The following is an 18135-nucleotide window of genomic DNA, read 5'->3' on the forward strand; positions in this document are numbered from 1 at the left end:
CTTGCAGACCTACTACACTTACCCCACTCTCCAAAACTCCCTCCCACCACAACACAGAACCCAGAACCTAAACAGACCCGCAACACAGTTATGAACCTTTCCTCCAGAAGCCTTAGTCCCATAGAAATATCAGTCCTTTCCAAAGTCCTCACCTTCTGCCCCAATCCCAAATTCAGCCATGCAGGACTAGTTAAAGACCTTCTCTTCTTCTGCCAGCCCCTACAGTGGAAACACTTTTTCGCCACCAACGTGACCAATCAGACTCAACCAAAGACCAATATTGAACCTTGCCTAACCACCCCCTGTTCACTTTCCAGAATTTCTTAATGTCAAACCCTGCCTTACCATCATTTCCCAAATCCCTCAACGTGCAAACTAACCTTAAATCTGCAGAAAGAACCGCAGTTTGCCATCTAAAAACTGATCCTGACCTTATAATCCTACCTGCAGACAATGGCTCCAGCACTGTTGTTTTGAACCACAAGGATTACATGGTAGAAAGACTCTGTCAGCTGTCAGATATTTCCACCTACAAACCATGCCCCAATAATCCCATTCCAGTAATCCAGCAGGATCTCCAGTCACTACTCAAATCCTTAGGCCCATCCCAGAACCTCTCCCAGAGTCCGTGTCTCTACTTACCCCTACCAGTCCCCGCACTCCCACCATCTACATCTTCCTAAAGTCCATAACACCAACCACCCAGGATGCCTCATTGTGGCCGGTTACTGTGCCCCCACTGAGAGAATCTCTGCTGCCGTAGACCAACACCTTCAACCTATTACCTGGAATCTATCCTCTTACATAAAAGATACCAACCATTTCCTCAACTGACTCTCCACAGTTCCTGTCCCTTTACCACACGGGGCCCTGCTCATCACTATTGATGCTACCTCCCTGAACACTAACATTCCTAATGCCCATGACCTTACTGCTATCAAATGCTATCTTTCCAGATTCCCTATGGATTCCAAACCAACAACCTCCTTCCTAGTGTCCATGACCAACTATATCCTCACCCACAATTACTTCTCCTTTGAAGGCATTACCTGAAACAAATCCGCAGTACGGCTATGGGCACTCGCATGGCACCATCCTATGCTAACCTATTCATGGGCCATCTAGAGGAATCCTTGCTAAAAACCCAAAATAGTAAACCCCTCACCTGGTTCAGATTCACTGATGAATCTTTGCTATCTGGATTGAATGTGAGGACACCTTATTCACATTCCTCCAAATAATTGATGACTTCTCCCCCATTTGCTTCACCTGGACCTACTCAACCCAATAAGCCAGCTTCCTAGATGTTGACCCTCACCTCAGAGATGGCTACATCAATACCTCCATCCTTATCAAACCTACTAACCACCAGCAATACCTCCACTTCGACAGCTGCCACCCATTCCATGCCAAGAAGTCCCTTCCGTACAGCCCAGCCACCCATGGTCGTCACATCTGCAGTGATGAGTAATCCCTCTCAAAATATACCGAGGGTCTCACTGAAGCCTTCACTGACCGTAATTATCCTCCCATCCTTGTACAAAAACAAATTTCCCTTGCCTTATCTTTCCATTCTCCCACCACCTTCCAAAGTCCCATAGTCCGGCTACAGAGGAGCATTCCCCTCGTACCTCAGGTACCTCAGTACCATCCGGGACTGGAGCAACTGAATTACATTCTCCGCCAGGGTTGCGATTACCTTTTGTCGTGCCCTGAAATGAGAAATGTCCTGCCCACTATCCTTCCCTCCCCTCCTACTGTGGTATTCCACCATCCACTGAAGCTACACAATATACCCGTCTATCCTTACACAAACTGAAATGCATAAATGTTTGATGGTCTTATCTATAACAACCTGCTTCCAAACTTTCGATGTAAATTGAGTCCCACTGTCAAATAGGATTGCTTTTGGATTACCCACACTAGTGAAGTAATCATTGACAAAACATTGAATATATCTGTGGCTAACAGCTTTCTTCATTGGATTCAGCTTAACTAATTTAGTGAACAAATCTACCTCTGTTGTTGTTGTTGTGGTCTTCAGTCCTGAGACTGGTTTGATGCAGCTCTCCATGCTACTCTATCCTGTGCAAGCTTCTTCATCTCACAGTACCTACTGCAACCTACATCCTTCTGAATCTGCTAAGTGTATTCATCTCTTGGTCTCCCTCTACGATTTTTACCCTCCACGCTGCCCTCCAATGCTAAATTTGTGATCCCTTGATGCCTCAAAACATGTCCTACCAACCGATCCCTTCTTCCAGTCAAGTTGTGCCACAAATTTCTCTTCTCCCCAATCCTATTCAATACCTCCTCATCAGTTACGTGATCTACCCACCTTATCTTCAGCATTCTTCTGTAGCACCACATTTCGAAAGCTTCTATTCTCTTCTTGTCCAAACTGGTTATCGTCCATGTTTCACTTCCATACATGGCTACACTCCATACAAATACTTTCAGAAACGACTTCCTCACACTTAAATCTATACTCGATGTTAACAAATTTCTCTTCTCCAGAAACGATTTCCTTGCCATTGCCAGTCTACATTTTATATCCTCTCTACTTCGACCATCATCAGTTATTTTACTCCCTAAATAGCAAAACTCCTTTACTACTTTAAGTGTCTCATTTCCTAATCTAATCCCCTCAGCATCACCCGATTTAATTTGACTACATTCCATTATCCTCGTTTTGCTTTTGTTGATGTTCATCTTATATCCTCCTTTCAAGACACTGTCCATTCCGTTCAACTGCTCTTCCAAGTCCTTTGCTGTCTCTGACAGAATTACGATGTCATCGGCGAACCTCAAAGTTTTTACTTCTTCTCCATGAATTTTAATACCTACTCCGAATTTTTCTTTTGTTTCCTTTACTGCTTGCTCAATATACAGATTGAATAACATCGGGGAGAGGCTACAACCCTGTCTCACTCCTTTCCCAACCACTGCTTCCCTTTCATGCCCCTCGACTCTTATAACTGCCATCTGGTTTCTGTACAAATTGTAAATAGCCTTTCGCTCCCTGTATTTTACCCCTGCCACCTTCAGAATTTGAAAGAGAGTATTCCAGTTAACGTTGTCAAAAGCTTTCTCTAAGTCTACAAATGCTAGAAACGTAGGTTTGCCTTTTCTTAATCTTTCTTCTAAGATAAGTCGTAAGGTTAGTATTGCCTCACGTGTTCCAACATTTCTACGGAATCCAAACTGATCTTCCCCGAGGTCCCCTTCTACCAGTTTTTCCATTCGTCTGTAAAGAATTCGCGTTAGTATTTTGCAGCTGTGACTTATTAAACTGATAGTTCGGTAATTTTCACATCTGTCAACACCTGCTTTCTTTGGTATTGGAATTATTATATTCTTCTTGAAGTCTGAGGGTATTTCGCCTGTCTCATACATTTTGCTCACCAGATGGTAGAGTTTTGTCAGGACTGGCTCTCCCAAGGCCATCAGTAGTTCTAATGGAATGTTGTCTACTCCCGGGGCCTTGTTTCGACTCAGGTCTTTCAGTGCTCTGTCAAACTCTTCACGCAGTATCATATCTCCCATTTCATCATCATTTACATCCTCTTCCATTTCCATAATATTGTCCTCAAGTACATCGCCCTTGTATAAACCCTCTATATACTCCTTCCACCTTTCTGCCTTCCCTCCTTTGCTTAGAACTGGGTTGCCATCTGAGCTCTTGATATTCATACAAGTGGTTTTCTTCTCTCCAAAGGTCTCTTTAATTTTCCTGTAGGCAGTATCTATCTTACCCCTAGTGAGACAAGCCTCTACATCCTTACATTTGTCCTGTAGCCATCCCTGCTTAGCCATTTTGCACTTTCCGTCGATCTCATTTTTGAGACGTTTGTATTCCCTTTTGCCTGCTTCATTTACTGCAATTTTATATTTTCTCCTTTCATCAATTAAATTCAATATTTCTTCTGTTACCCAAGGATTTCTATTAGCCCTCGTCTTTTTACCTACTTGATCCTCTGCTGCCTTCACTACTGCATCCCTCAGAGCTACCCATTCTTCTTCTACTGTATTTCTTTCCCCCATTCCTGTCAATTGTTCCCTTATGCTCTCCCTGAAACTCTCTACAACCTCTGGTTCTTTCAGTTTATCCAGGTCCCATCTCCTTAAATTCCCACCTTTTTGCAATTTCTTCAGTTTATCTCTGCAGTTCATAACCAATAGATTGTGGTCAGAATCGACATCTGCCCCTGGAAATGTCTTACAATTTAAAACCTGGTTCCTAAATCTCTATCTTACCATTATATAATCTATCTGATACCTATTAGTATCTCCAGGATTCTTCCAGGTATACAACCTTCTTTTATGATTCTTGAACCAAGTGTTAGCTATGATTAAGTTATGCTCTGTGCAAAATTCTACAAGGCGGCTTCCTCTTTCATTTCTTCCCCCCAATCCATATTCACCTACTATGTTTCCTTCTCTCCCTTTTCCTACTGACGAATTCCAGTCACCCATGACTATTAAATTTTCGTCTCCCTTCACCACCTGAATAATTTCTTTTATCTCGTCATACATTTCATCAATTTCTTCATCATCTGCAGAGCTAGTTGGCATATAAACTTGTACTACTGTAGTAGGAATGGGCTTTGTGTCTATCTTGGCCACAATAATGCGTTCACTATGCTGTTTGTAGTAGCTAACCCGCACCCCTATTTTTTTATTCATTATTAATCCTACTCCTGCACTACCCCTATTTGATTTTGTATTTATAACCCTGTAATCACCTGACCAAAAGTCTTGTTCCTCCTGCCACTGAACTTCACTAATTCCCACTATATCTAACTTTAACCTATCCATTTCCCTTTTCAAATTTTCTAACCTACCTGCCCGATTAAGGGATCTGACATTCCACGCTCCGATCTGTAGAATGCCAGTTTTCTTTCTCCTGATAACGACGTCCTCTTGAGTAGTCCCCGCCCGGAGATCCGAATGGGGGACTATTTTACCTCTGGAATATTTTACCCAAGAGGACGCCATCATCATTTAATCATACAGTAAAGCTGCATATCCTCGGGAAAAATTACGGCTGTAGTTTCCCCTTGCTTTCAGCCGTTCGCAGTACCAGCACAGCAAGGCCGTTTTGGTTAATGTTACAAGGCCAGATCAGTCAATCATCCAGACTGTTGCCCCTGCAACTACTGAAAAGGCTGCTGCCCCTCTTCAGGAACCACATGTTTGTCTGGCCTCTCAACAGATACCCCTCCGTTGTGGTTGCACCTACGGTACGGCCATCTGTATCGCTGAGGCACACAAGCCTCCCCCCCAACGGCAAGGTCCATGGTTCATCTACCTCTACAAACACATAAGAGTAACCCTCTCTTGAACAAGAAAGTTGACCATAGAAGTTGACTCCAATGAACCCAGACTTAACTTTAGGAATAATGCTATGCAGGATCCTTTATGACTTTGAATCGTCACCTTTACCCATTGACATCTATCACAAGTTGCAATTTAAGACTTCACTTACCTAGAGATGTTACTTAAATAAACATTTTCCTGCAACTTCTGGGTGCACTTCATAGTGCTACAATGTCCAAAACTTTCGTGTACAAGCTCAATAAACAAATCAATGCGATGTTTAGGCCAGCATAATTTCCAATGATCTGAATCAGATTTATGTCTTCTAAACAGAATTCCCACATGTACCTGATAGTATTGTACAACTTTCCCATACCCCTTTTTTCCAAGTAAGCTCTTTACCAACTTAAGGTCTTCGCCCTGATTTTCATGTCTCCTCAGTTGTCCACATATCTTAACTATTGGTTTTTCGCCTTTTACACTTTTGATAAACATGATTCTGAAATTTTTATCATCCTGTATCCTGACCTTTTTCTGCTCATTCCCTATTGCCAATGTAGATGGGGCATCTGCAACATAGTTCTGCTTACCCTTAACATGTAAAATAGTATAATCAAACTTTTTTGAGAACAAGACCCAATGTGTCGTCCAGTTATGAAAAGTTTACATACCTGCAAATAGCATAAAGCTTTATGATCATAAAAACAATGACCTTATGTCCAGTAAACTTTGAATCCCCACACAATGGCAAGTCTTCCTTTTTCTGTTACTGTATAGCTTCTCTTGTGTTTTGACAAACTATGGCTTGCAAACCTGATTGCACACTGCTCCTTCTGTCCATCTACGTCTTTTTGCTGGAATAAATAAGCACCTAAGCCATAGTCACTACCATCAGTCATAAGGCAAAATGGTAAAGTAATATCAGGTCTATGTAAAATTTGACTGTTTCAAAGTTGTTTTTAATCTCATCAAAAGCTAACTGGCAATCAGTTGACCATCCCAATATTGTGTTTTCCCTTAAAAGATGATATAAACTAGGTTCATTTAAAGCTTGAGTCCTAACATATTTGCAATAAAAATTGCATAGACCAAAATATGACCTTAATTCCTTCTTATTTCAGGTTTAGGAAATTTAGCAATAGCTTTAATTTCATCGGGATCAGGTAATATTCCTTCTTCACAAATAGTTTGTCCCAAAAAGTTCACAGCTCTTACACCAATATTTATATTTAGCTAACTTAAGTTTCATGCTCTCTCCCTGAAATTATTAGCTACCTCTTTGATTGTACTGTGTTGAAGTGAAGTGTTTATATTAATCTCTCTGCTGTGTACTATATCTGTCTTTGGTTGGTGTCATAAAATAAAATACATGTGTCTTGTTATAGCAACTATGTTGTGTGTATACTTTATGTTGTGACCTTTAGTTCTTTCTTGAAGTTTCTGCAATAGGCACTCTGGTTTCTTCTGTGGTAGCAGAGCTTGGTTTGTGTTTGTGTTTCACATTTGGACAATTTTTTTTAATATGGCCAAATCCACCACAACTGAAACATATTGACATACTCGTTCCAGGTTTTGCTTGTTATGTCATCAGCATAAATTATCAGTTTTGAACATATTTCACTACTCAGCACAAGATTTAAGACTCTAATAAAATCTGCTGCAGATATATTTAAACCAAAAGATACTACACAGTACTGATAGCCTTTACTAGAGAATAAGAAAGCAGTATATATCCAAGATTCTGATTCTGATGTTGTCTGGTTGAAACCTGAGGTCAAATCTAGGCATGAAAAATACTTGACACCATAAAACTTATTGAGTAATTCTTCCAGTGACTCAAGGTGCTCAGTTTCTTTTTCCAAAAATTTATTGAGATGATGAGAATCAAGCACTAGCCTGACCCCACCAAAGGGCTGTTGTATTGGCTAGTACTCCTTTCAATAATCCACCACTTAAGCATCTTCTGCAGCTCTGTCTCCACTACCTGTCTTTTACAAACAGGAACTGAATATGGTTTTATAAAAAAAGGCTGGTGCTCTTTAAGGCTTAACTTACATGCGTAGTTCTTAACTCTATCTGGTTTCGCAGTAAATATCTCCTTATAGGATCTCAATACTTCTTTCAGTTCTGACTTGCCATCTCCAGTAAGCTTGTCTGCTTCTTTTACCTTGTCAGCAACAAGTTGATCAAAATCCCCATCAGTTGTATCATTACTTGACAAATCATCATTAACTATACAGCATCTTTCTACCTCAATGTTAAACCATACATTTATTACCAGATGCATCATCAGCTTTAACCCAGTATAAATAGAAAAATATGTATTGGCATTAGAAAAATTTACTTTAAACTTTACCCAGTCAAATTTTACATCATTTTTCAATGTCCAACTCCCATTATAGGAAATTCAATGGACTCAGAACTCTGCGTAACTCTGTCCTTTAATTTTTCAGAAATAATAGAAGTTGCACTACATGTGTCAATCTAACAATCAACATGTCAATTGCCAACTGTGATTTTGGTGTATGCACTACCATATAAATCCTGCTATTTGTTAACATTAGTTTCTCTAACCAAATCATCCTCTATATCTTCAAAATATAAATCTTTCTGCAAGTGATTCTCATTGTCATTAAATAGCTGTATAGGTCAAAGTAGTACTTGTGCGCTTGTGCCATGAATGACTTCTAATGCGTGATTGGACTTACAAACTGGACTTGAATAGGTGTATCCATTAGAGGTGAAAGTAAAATCTGACTGAGAATGATCAATAAACTGACTATCTGAATTGAAATCGGACCCATCCTTACCAACATCACTGAAATGTTCAATAAACCTCTTATTTACCTCAAAATACTGTGTTCTAATGTCCTGGCATTCACACAAAATATCACTAATGTCGACTGGAAAAAGTTCACTCTCTTGAGCTTCACCACTAGCCCGGTTATGATCAATAACTTCAATATAAACCACACATTCTAGCTCTCCTAAATTATGTGTATCAGCTCCAACCACTAAATCATTAGTGTTGATACCATGCACCTGGGTTTGACACACTTCTACCACAACTGACTCAGGATAAGTTTGCCCCTCCTCATGACAATTAGCCCAAAAGTCTCCCACTCGGAGTACATTAAAATACCAATACCAACGTAAACTCATTAGTGTTGATACCATGCACCTGGGTTTGACACACTTCTACCACAACTGACTCAGGATAAGTTTGCCCCTCCTCATGACAATTAGCCCAAAAGTCTCCCACTCGGGGTACATTAAAATACCAATACCAACGTAAACACTATCAACATCTACATCTTCCACAGAACATTCAGAGATACACAGTTCTACTAAAACAGCTTCTTCAAGTTCATAAGGAGCCACAGTACATTTCTTTCCACTATACATCTCTTTAATTATTACATCCCAAAACTTACTTTCAAAATAAGTTGCTTCAACAGAATTTGATTCCTATTTTAAGAATTACAAAAAGATTTTAACTTAAGTCATAAAAGAAGCAAAAAGAATGGCAAATAGTTCCTTCATAGCAAATGCACAAAATAAAATTAAAGCCATATGGGAGATTGTAAGGCATGAAACAGGAGTAAAACGGAGAGAATACCATAATATCAAACTGAATGAAAACACTTCTGTAATATCTGATCCCCAGCAGATAGCAAATAATTTTAACTCATATTTCTCTGAGGCAGCTGAGATTCTGGTGAAGCAAAACTTTCAAAATGCTGTCACTGCAAATCAGATTAAAACTATCCCTAGTAACAAGTCTCTCTTCCTATACCCAATAGACGAACAGGAAATGCTAAAAACAATAGGGGAGCTAAAATCAAAATTTTCCTCTGGTACTGACAACATACCAGACCATATCATTAAAAAATGTGCACCCTTAGTAGTTAAGCCCATGGTAGACATATGCAATAGTTCACTTTCTCAGGGAATCTTCCCAGAAAGGCTAAAAATAGCTAAAGTGAAGCCATTGTTCAAAAAGGGTGAAAAAACAGATATAACAAATTATAGGCCAGTCTCTCTACTATCTGTTTTTTCTAAAATAATTGAAAAAATCTTTTATAAAAGACTTGTAGATTTCACTGAAAAAAATAAACTTTTCTCAGCTACACAGCATGGTTTCCGAAAATGTAAATCCACTGAGACAGCTATTATCAATTTCTTAAATGAAGCTTTAAATGCATTAGATAAAAAAGAACATGTAGCAGCAATATTCCTAGATCTTTCAAAAGCATTTGACATCATTAACCATGGTCTATTGCTTAGAAAGCTAGAAAATGTTGGTGTCAGAGGCCCAGCCTATGAATGGGTAAAGTCATGTCTACAAAACAGACACCAAATAGTTGAAGTCTTGTACAAAGAAGGAAAAAATTTAACTTCCTATCAATCAGAAAAACAGTGTGTTAAATACGGTGTGCCGCAGGGTTCCGTACTGGGACCAATCCTCTTCTTGCTGTTTGTAAATGACCTGGAACCATCCAGCCCTAACTATAAGTACATTAAATATGCCGATAATACAAAATACTTATCAAAGGAAAGCCCCATAAGAGCTCCAAAATGAAATAAAAAAGAGCACTACACATATACCAGAATGGTTCGCAATGAACAACTTAATAATAAACACACATAAAACAAACACTATGCATCTACACACAGTGCAGAATAAACAGCCTTTAACTGCAACCATAGAACTGTTAGGCAAAAGACTTGAAATTGTAAATAGCACCAAATTTTTGGGAGTTTGGATCCAAGATGACCTAAGATGGCAGAAACACACACAACACCTATGTAGTAAATTAAATACCATTTGTTACAGTATAAAAGTTCTTGCTGGATGCACATCTATGCAAGCCATAAAAAATGTGTACTATGCCCAAGCAGAATCACTACCAAGATATGGTTTAATTTGCTGGGGAAATTCACCACCCAGCAAAAGCTGTTTTATTGCACAAAAAAGAATTATAAGAGCAATGGAAGGCTCAGCACCTCGATCTTCATGCAAACCCTCATTTAAAAAGCTTCATATTCTTCCATTACCATGCCTATATATCCTAGAAACAATAATGTTTATAAGGAAAATTGTAGATGAAAATAGCAAGATTCCTCCAAAAAACCAAAAGTATCCATTCATACAACACAAGGAATAATCAAGATATACATATGCAGTTTTCACATACAACACTAAAACAAAAAGGACCCTTGCAAGCAGGAAAAAACCTGTATAACAAACTAAATTAATTAAGGCAATAACTGGCATGCATAAATTCAAAACTGCAGTGAGTGACTACTTGCTACAGAATTGCTACTATAATGTTGATGAATTTTTATCTACAATGTAAATATGTGAAAAATTTAGTTTATACAATTAAAGCCAAAATAAGAAATGTGTACATATAGATTTATCAGTGTATTATATGTGGTCTATTACATATATGTGTGTGTCTGTATAATCAAGGCCAAAAGTACGAAATGTGTGCGTGTAAAATTTATTTGTGTATTTGTGAAATGTTATTCCCATATGTTATATTGCTATATACTGAAAACCATACAACAGTTTTTTCTGTTACACTTTATTGCAAATTATTTGACTTGTCCTATATTATTATGTACCCCTGTACAGTGTATGATTCACTGGACAATAAATATACAATACAATACAATATTGCCTGGTCATGAAAATTCTTTACCCCCTGCACCTGACAAGCACCAGGTGAAGGTTTTAAAAGTTTTCTGCTTCTGGTTACTGTGGTTTCTGTTCTGGTCATTACCACTATCATTCCTGTTACTGCTATTATTAATGTTATTAAAAGTATTATGGTTTCTCCTTTTACCATTCTGTCTGTTTTGCTGGTTGTGTTGAGATGACCTCCCATTGTAATTTTTGTTTCTGTTGTAATGTGAGTTATTAACCCTGACCTCTTCCTCAAAAGCTTTGTCAAGTATATCAACATGTTTAAAAAAATCTGTAATGAATCATTGGGACTGCAAGCAAGGCCCCAATGAGCTTTCATTGGTAGATGTCTTTTCAAGACATCCATAAGAATAAGATCATCAAAAGGTTTGTCTACGTGAGCAAGATTATGTAACTGTTTCTCATAAAATTCTTGCAATCAAGAGATTACCTGGTCTGTACCTACTACTGTTCAAAAATGCTGTCTTGATGCCTGCTTGTTTATTTCTGGACCAGAATTTTTCAAGAACATCTGTTCAAATTCATTAAATGTTATGTTTAGCTTTATGTTATGAGTAGCACATGACAATGCTTCACCATCAAGGAAATGTTTGGCTAGTTTATGTTTTGCAGAATCAGGCACATTCGGAGGAAAATTATCTTTACATTGCCATAGGAAGTCCACTGTGTGTATTTTAAAATCCCCAGGGAAGTATTTAAGACATAAATTGTCACAAAATTGTACAAAATTTGTAGATATGACATTTTTGTTTCAACATCACTTAGTTGGATGTTAAACTGATCTAAATTTTCATACAAAGACACAATATTATTGTTAACACTGGTACTATGGTTATGAACCTGATCATTATTTAATTTTAATTTCTGTTTAATGAATTCACTTTCTTGCTCTATATATTCAAGCATGATTTTGAATTCACAGTTTCTTCTACCTAATTCAGCGTGAATAACATGTTCAATGTTCACATGCAATAGTATGTAATCAACCTTATCATTTACTGTTTGAATTTCAAGGGCAGTCGACTCAAGTAATTGACTAAGTTTTGAAAGGGAGTTTGCTACTTGTTCCTGTGCAGCATGAGTTTATCTCCTCATTGTCCTAACCGTGGCCTCCAGATTACTCTTTTTTTAGGTCACTGTTTTGACTTGTAAGTCCATTCTTTCAATCATTATTATGACTTGTAAGCTTGTGTTCCAAGAGTTGAGACTGACTTGTAAGCTTGTGATCCAAGAGTTGAGATAATCTGTCTAATAAACCTGAAGGCTATTCACTTGGAGAAAATCCTAAGAAGTGTGATGCCTTGGATGACTGTTGCAGGTTCAGTGTTGACGACTGGTGACACTGAGTATATGAAACCTCTCCAGTTGTATCAAGATTTTCTGTTCTTGCCATATTTGAAGATAATATTGGGTAAAAAATATGAAAAATAAACCTACCTAACCAGATTATCGTCACATTCAAATTCACAATAATCCTGCCTATTAAGTCACATGACAAAAGAAAGTTGGAAAACTGATAGCTGAGGAGAAGAATTGCAAATTTAAAAATTGTACTCATCTCAAATGTGATCCAATGATCAGTTTCCAAAATACACTTTCTGTCTCGTCCCAACTGTTGTCCAATAATCAACTGACACCTGTCACAATTAGACTCTGAAATTGAGTGCAAAAATTAGTACTAAAATGTAGACTTTCACGACCGGAAATATCATGTCCATTATAATTATCCGGGCTGTTATGCCGTGGTCGGTTGATGAATTCTGTGTCGATTCCCAATGTTGGGAATCGACACAGAATTCATCAACTGACCATGGCGTAACAGCCCGGATAATTATAATGGACATGAAAAATTAGTACACAGACTTACACCTATCCCAGCTCAGTGGCACCATATTAAAATGCAACCCTTAAATGTGTGAGAGTAGGAAAGCATTTTAATTACCACTGACACTGAGTGATAATAAAATGTACAGTTTTTATAACTCTATATATAAATGGACAGTGGTAACAGTGAATTCTCAATCGCACCATTGGAGCAACTTAATAGTTTGGGCCTCCACCATTCACAAGTCAAATATGATTGAAAACTAGAAAATTTCAATCACAGTTAATGGAAGTTCACATAATAACTTTGCTGCTCCATATGGTGAGATACTCAACTTTCATATCCTTGGGGGTTGTTGCTTCAGAAAACCTGAGTTTGAGGATGCTAATGTACTAATTTTTAAATAAAACATAGAGTATATCACCTTTCTTGTTTTGTATTTTGTTGTTATGGTCTTCAGCCCAGAGACTGGTTTGATGCAACCCTCCATGCTACTCTATCCTGCGCAAGCTTCTTCATCTCCAACTACTGCAGCCTACATCCTTTGGAATCTGCTTAGTGTATTCATCTCTTGGTCTCCCTCTACAGTTTTTACCCTCCATGCTGCCCTCCAGTACTAAATTGGTGATCCCTTGATGCCCCAGAACATGTCCTACCAACTGATCCCGTCTTCTAGTCAAGTTGTGTCACAAATTCCTCTTCTCCCCAATTTTATTCAGTAGATGCTTATTAGTTAAGTGATCTACCCATCTAATCTTCAGCATTCTTCTGTAGCACCACATTTTGAAAGCTTCTATTCTCTTGTCATCTAAACTAGTTATCATCCATGTTTCACTTCCATACACTCTATACAAATACTTTCAGAAATGACTTTGTGACACTTAAATCTATACTCAATGTTAACAAATTTCTCTTCTTCAGAAACGCTTTACTTGCCATTACCAGTCTACATTTTATATCCTTTCTACGTCGACAATCATCAGTTATTTTGCTCTCCAAATAGCAAAAGTCATCTACTACTTTATGTGTCTCATTTCCTAATCTAATTCCCTCACTATCACCTGATTTAATTTGACTACATTCCATTATCATCGTTTTGCTTTTGTTGATGTTCATCTCATGTCATCGTTTCAAGACACTGTCCATTCAGTTCAACTGCTCCTCCAGGTCCTTTGCTGCCTCTGTCAGAATTAAAATGTCATCGGCAAACTCCAGATATTTTTTTGGATTTCAATTCCTACTCCAAATTTTTGTTTGTTTTCTTTACTGCTTTCTCAATATACAGATTGAATAACATTGGGGACAGGCTAAAACTCTGTCTCACTCCCTTCCCAACCACTGCTTCCCTTTCATGCATCTCAACTCTTATAACTACCATCTGGTTTCTGTACAAATTGTAAATAGCCTTTCGCTCCCTGTTTTTGACCCCTGCCACCTTCAGAATTTGAAAGAGAGTATTCCAGTCAACATTGTCAAAAGCCTTCTCCAAGTCTACAAATGCTAGAAACGTAGCTTTGCTCTTCCTTAATCTGTCTTCTAAGATAAGTCATAGGGTCAATATTGCCTCACATTTGTATGGAGTCCAAACTGATCCTCCCTGAGGTCAGCTTCTACCAGTTTTTCTGTAAACAATTCATGTTAGTATTTTGCAGCCATGACTCATTAAACTGATATTTCACTAATTTTCACATCTGTCAACACCTGCTTTCTTTGGGATTGGAATTATTATATTCTTCTTGAAGTCTGAGGGTATTTACCTGTCTCATACATCTTGCTCACTGAATGGTAGAGTTTGGTCTGGGCTGACTATCCCAAGGCTATCAGTAGTTCTAATGGAATGTTGTCTACTCCCGGGACCTTATTTCAACTTAGGTCTTTCAGCACTCTGTTAAATTTTTCACACAGTATCATATCCCCCATTTCATCTTCATCTATGTCCTCTTCCATTTCCATAATATTGCCCTCAAGTATACCACCCTTGTATAGATCCCCTATATACTGCTTCCACATTTCTGCTTTCCCTTCAATTCTTAGAACTGGTTTTCCATCTGAGCTCTTGATATCTGTACAAGTGGTTCTCTTTTCTCCAAAGGTCTCTTTAATTTTCCTGTAAGCTGTATCTATCTTAACCCTAGTGATATATGCCTCTACATCCTTACATTTGTCCTCTAGTCATCCTACTTAGCCATTTTGCACTTCCTGTCAATCTCATTTTTGAGATGTTTGTATCCCTTTTTGCCTACTTAATTTACTGCATTTTTATATTTTCTCCTTTCATCAATTAAGTTCAGTATCTCTTCTGTCACAGCTGCAAAATAATAACGTGAATTATTTACAGGCGATTGGAAAAACTGGTGGAAGCCGACCTCAGGGAAGATCAGTTTGGATCTACAACATCTGGTTGTTTCAGTTTATCCAGGCTCCATCTCCTTAAATTCCCACCACTTTGCAGTTTCTTCATTTTTAATCTACAGTTCATAACCAATAGATTGTGGTCAGAGTCCACATCTGCCCTTGGAAATGTCTTACAGTTTAAAACCTGGTTCCTAAATCTGTCTTATCATTATATAATCTATCTGAAAACTTCCAATGTGGTGGTCTAGGAATTTGTAAAAGTTTATGAACCCATTTTATACATCTGTATCAGGAAAGTCCTATTTATGAGTATAAGCACCACAAATTATGTAAAAATCTTAGCTATTGGCTGAGTCAATCAAGTCAAAAAACTGAGCTTTCTGGCTTTTAAACTGATCCTTTTCCAATTGAGAATGCCAGACAGAAAACAATAAAAAAAGAAAAGATAAATTATTTGTGTGGAGAAATATGCTGTCAGACAATCCACAAGGAAAGAAAGAAGAACCAAAGCAAAAATGGAATATTATGTCTTGGTTTTAATTACAGTATATTAAAACTTTTGTTGTTTCATCTGAATTTGTAAAAATTCACTTGCCAATTAACATAAAGTAAATTTTCAGATCATAAATTCATTTCTTATCAAAAATAAACTGTCTCTGCAATATTGCCCTAACATCAAATTCATTTTCTTAATATAAAATTAAATATGAATGCAACATACTACAATTTGTTAATAATCTGTTACTTGTTAATACCGCACTTCAGGAAAGAGTTTGACAGTAAAATTATTATGTAATTATTAGTCTGTTTGTTAGCTAAGTTACTATCTTGTAGATTATCTCATGACACAAAACAAAATAAGTACATTTTTATACATAAATTCTGATAAAACCATAATAGTCTTCACACATTGCGTGTTATTACTTTTGTATTTTAATATATTTTCATCAAGGGAGTTAACAATGTCTATTAATTTCACTCAGTTACTAATGGAATCTTATGTGTAACTGTTCATTACATCTGTTTTTATTTTTTAATAAATTTAGAAAGTTTTAATTCTTCAGATATCTTTAACATTTGGTAATATTGCTTTTATTTGACACTCAAGGTTCATGTTGGTGAAAATGATGACCTTGGTGTCATCAGATATGACCAGAAGGTGGGCTTCATTCTGGAAAATGCCCAGATGATGCACAATGGATTCTATAGTTGCTGCGTACTTCCTGGTGGCATCTGCAGTGAAGACGAATGTCCTCGTATATATTCTCTTGAAGTGCTAAGTATGTAGTGAACTCTTGAGTGTTGATATTGTTTTTAATGGTTGAAATTCTATTAAGATATAGAAATTTGTGTTTGATATTCTGTATAATATGGGTTCCCCAAGTTTGGTAGTTGTAACAGCATTAATGCAGTTAAACCTGCAGATAATTTCTCTTTGTCTCATCAGAATCATATAGGAGATCCAAAATGAGCAATAAGCAGTTAGTGCCCAAATGACATTCTTATTATGAAATATGAGGGACATTATTTTGTAGTAATGCTATACACTCTTTTAAACTGAGTCTTCTCTATTTGGGGTGTGCAATGCACAATTTTGTGGCTGTAGTTTAGCCAAAAGCACAGTATGTCATTGTCAGTTGAGGGTTGAGAATGGATATGATACTTCACCAGAGCTCCATTAAAAAAGAAAAGGTGCAGAGCCACAGCAGACTGTGAACAATGGAATACAAAGTGTTAAAATTTTCATACATTTTTAGTATATGTGAAATGGGTTATTTACTGATGAAAGCATGTAACCAACTTAAAACTGTGCAGAAAACAGTGGCAATTAAAATGAATGCACCGACTTGGAGCTGTAGGCATTTGAGAATTACAAAAGACCAATCTTTGTCACAGAAATAGATGCTGCTGTTGTATGACTTACCATTTTCCTACTTTTATCTCCCAGTGTTACTAAAAATGTCAGTGTATTTATTTGTATACTACTGTGTCGATGAATTAGGTATTATAGCCTCAACATATCCTGTTGTTGTGGTATTCAGTCCTGAGACTGGTTTGATGCAGCTCTCCATGCAAACAATACATATCCCATAGGATAGTTAATGGATATCAGTTTCTATGTTTGAAAATTTTTTTACAGAATAATGTCATAACACACTGTTGACACAACCACCATAACAAATCTAAAACAGTACCAAAGCTGTCAGATTTTTGGTAATTTGGACTGTTTATAATTGTCAAAGATGTTGTAAGGAAAATGATTACAGTTAATATTGTGTACCATGTAGTTCAGCAGTCTGAGATTACTACTTGTGCCCTAAAAAGGAAAAACATTTTTTTATTGGGGATATTTTCTTAAGGAGGCTAAAACAACTTAGCTCAAAGGAGGAAAAACAAATGTTTCAGAGTGGAAACAATAAATCTGTGTTATTTAAGCCATTGTCAAATTTTAATTAGCCTCTGCTGCAAATTGTCTTTGTTGTGTAAATAGTGGACGAGGGGGTTGTATTTGATACTGCTGGCCCCTGTTGTTAGGCACAGTTAATAACATTGCATAAAGCCCTTCAATAGTCTGCAGCTGTAACATTTTCTGTGAAACTCTGTCTCTGATGTTGGATTTCCTATATCTTCCAAAATGACAGAAATTATTCTTCTATCACTTTATCACACAGTTTGTCTCCTTCATTGAGGACTTATCCTCTCACTCAGTTGTCTCTCACAGTAGAATTCCTTCCACACTCACAATGTTGATGCCTTTATTTTTAATATCTGTGATTGTTGTTTTGACTTTTCCACATGCTGAAACAGTCCTTCTTACTTCTTCACGTCTCTCTTGAAGCAATTTCTCTTTAGTGTCATTGGACTCCCTATTGATTTCATTCATAAGTGACTTATATTACTATGTTCCCATCTTCACCTGAAA

The 18135-nt window shown here is 37.4% G+C and overlaps 1 protein-coding gene across 5 annotated transcripts in view; it reads left to right on the forward strand.

Annotated features, from left to right (window-relative positions):
* The window catches only part of LOC126198831 (vascular endothelial growth factor receptor kdr-like), a 609899-nt gene that overhangs the window by 147748 nt on the left and 444016 nt on the right, over positions 1-18135 (forward strand). For 2 of the 5 annotated variants that reach the window (XM_049935406.1, XM_049935410.1), the window contains exon 5: positions 16321-16371. The exons of 2 other annotated variants lie outside the window; for them this stretch is intronic. In XM_049935406.1, the coding sequence (XP_049791363.1) occupies positions 16321-16371 (51 nt within the window). Of the gene's footprint in view, positions 1-16320; positions 16493-18135 lie in introns of all 5 variants that reach the window. One more of the 5 variants, XM_049935404.1, reaches the window with a different exon arrangement.

Source organism: Schistocerca nitens, chromosome 8, assembly GCF_023898315.1.
Source record: "Schistocerca nitens isolate TAMUIC-IGC-003100 chromosome 8, iqSchNite1.1, whole genome shotgun sequence".
NCBI classification, from domain to species: domain Eukaryota; kingdom Metazoa; phylum Arthropoda; class Insecta; order Orthoptera; family Acrididae; genus Schistocerca; species Schistocerca nitens.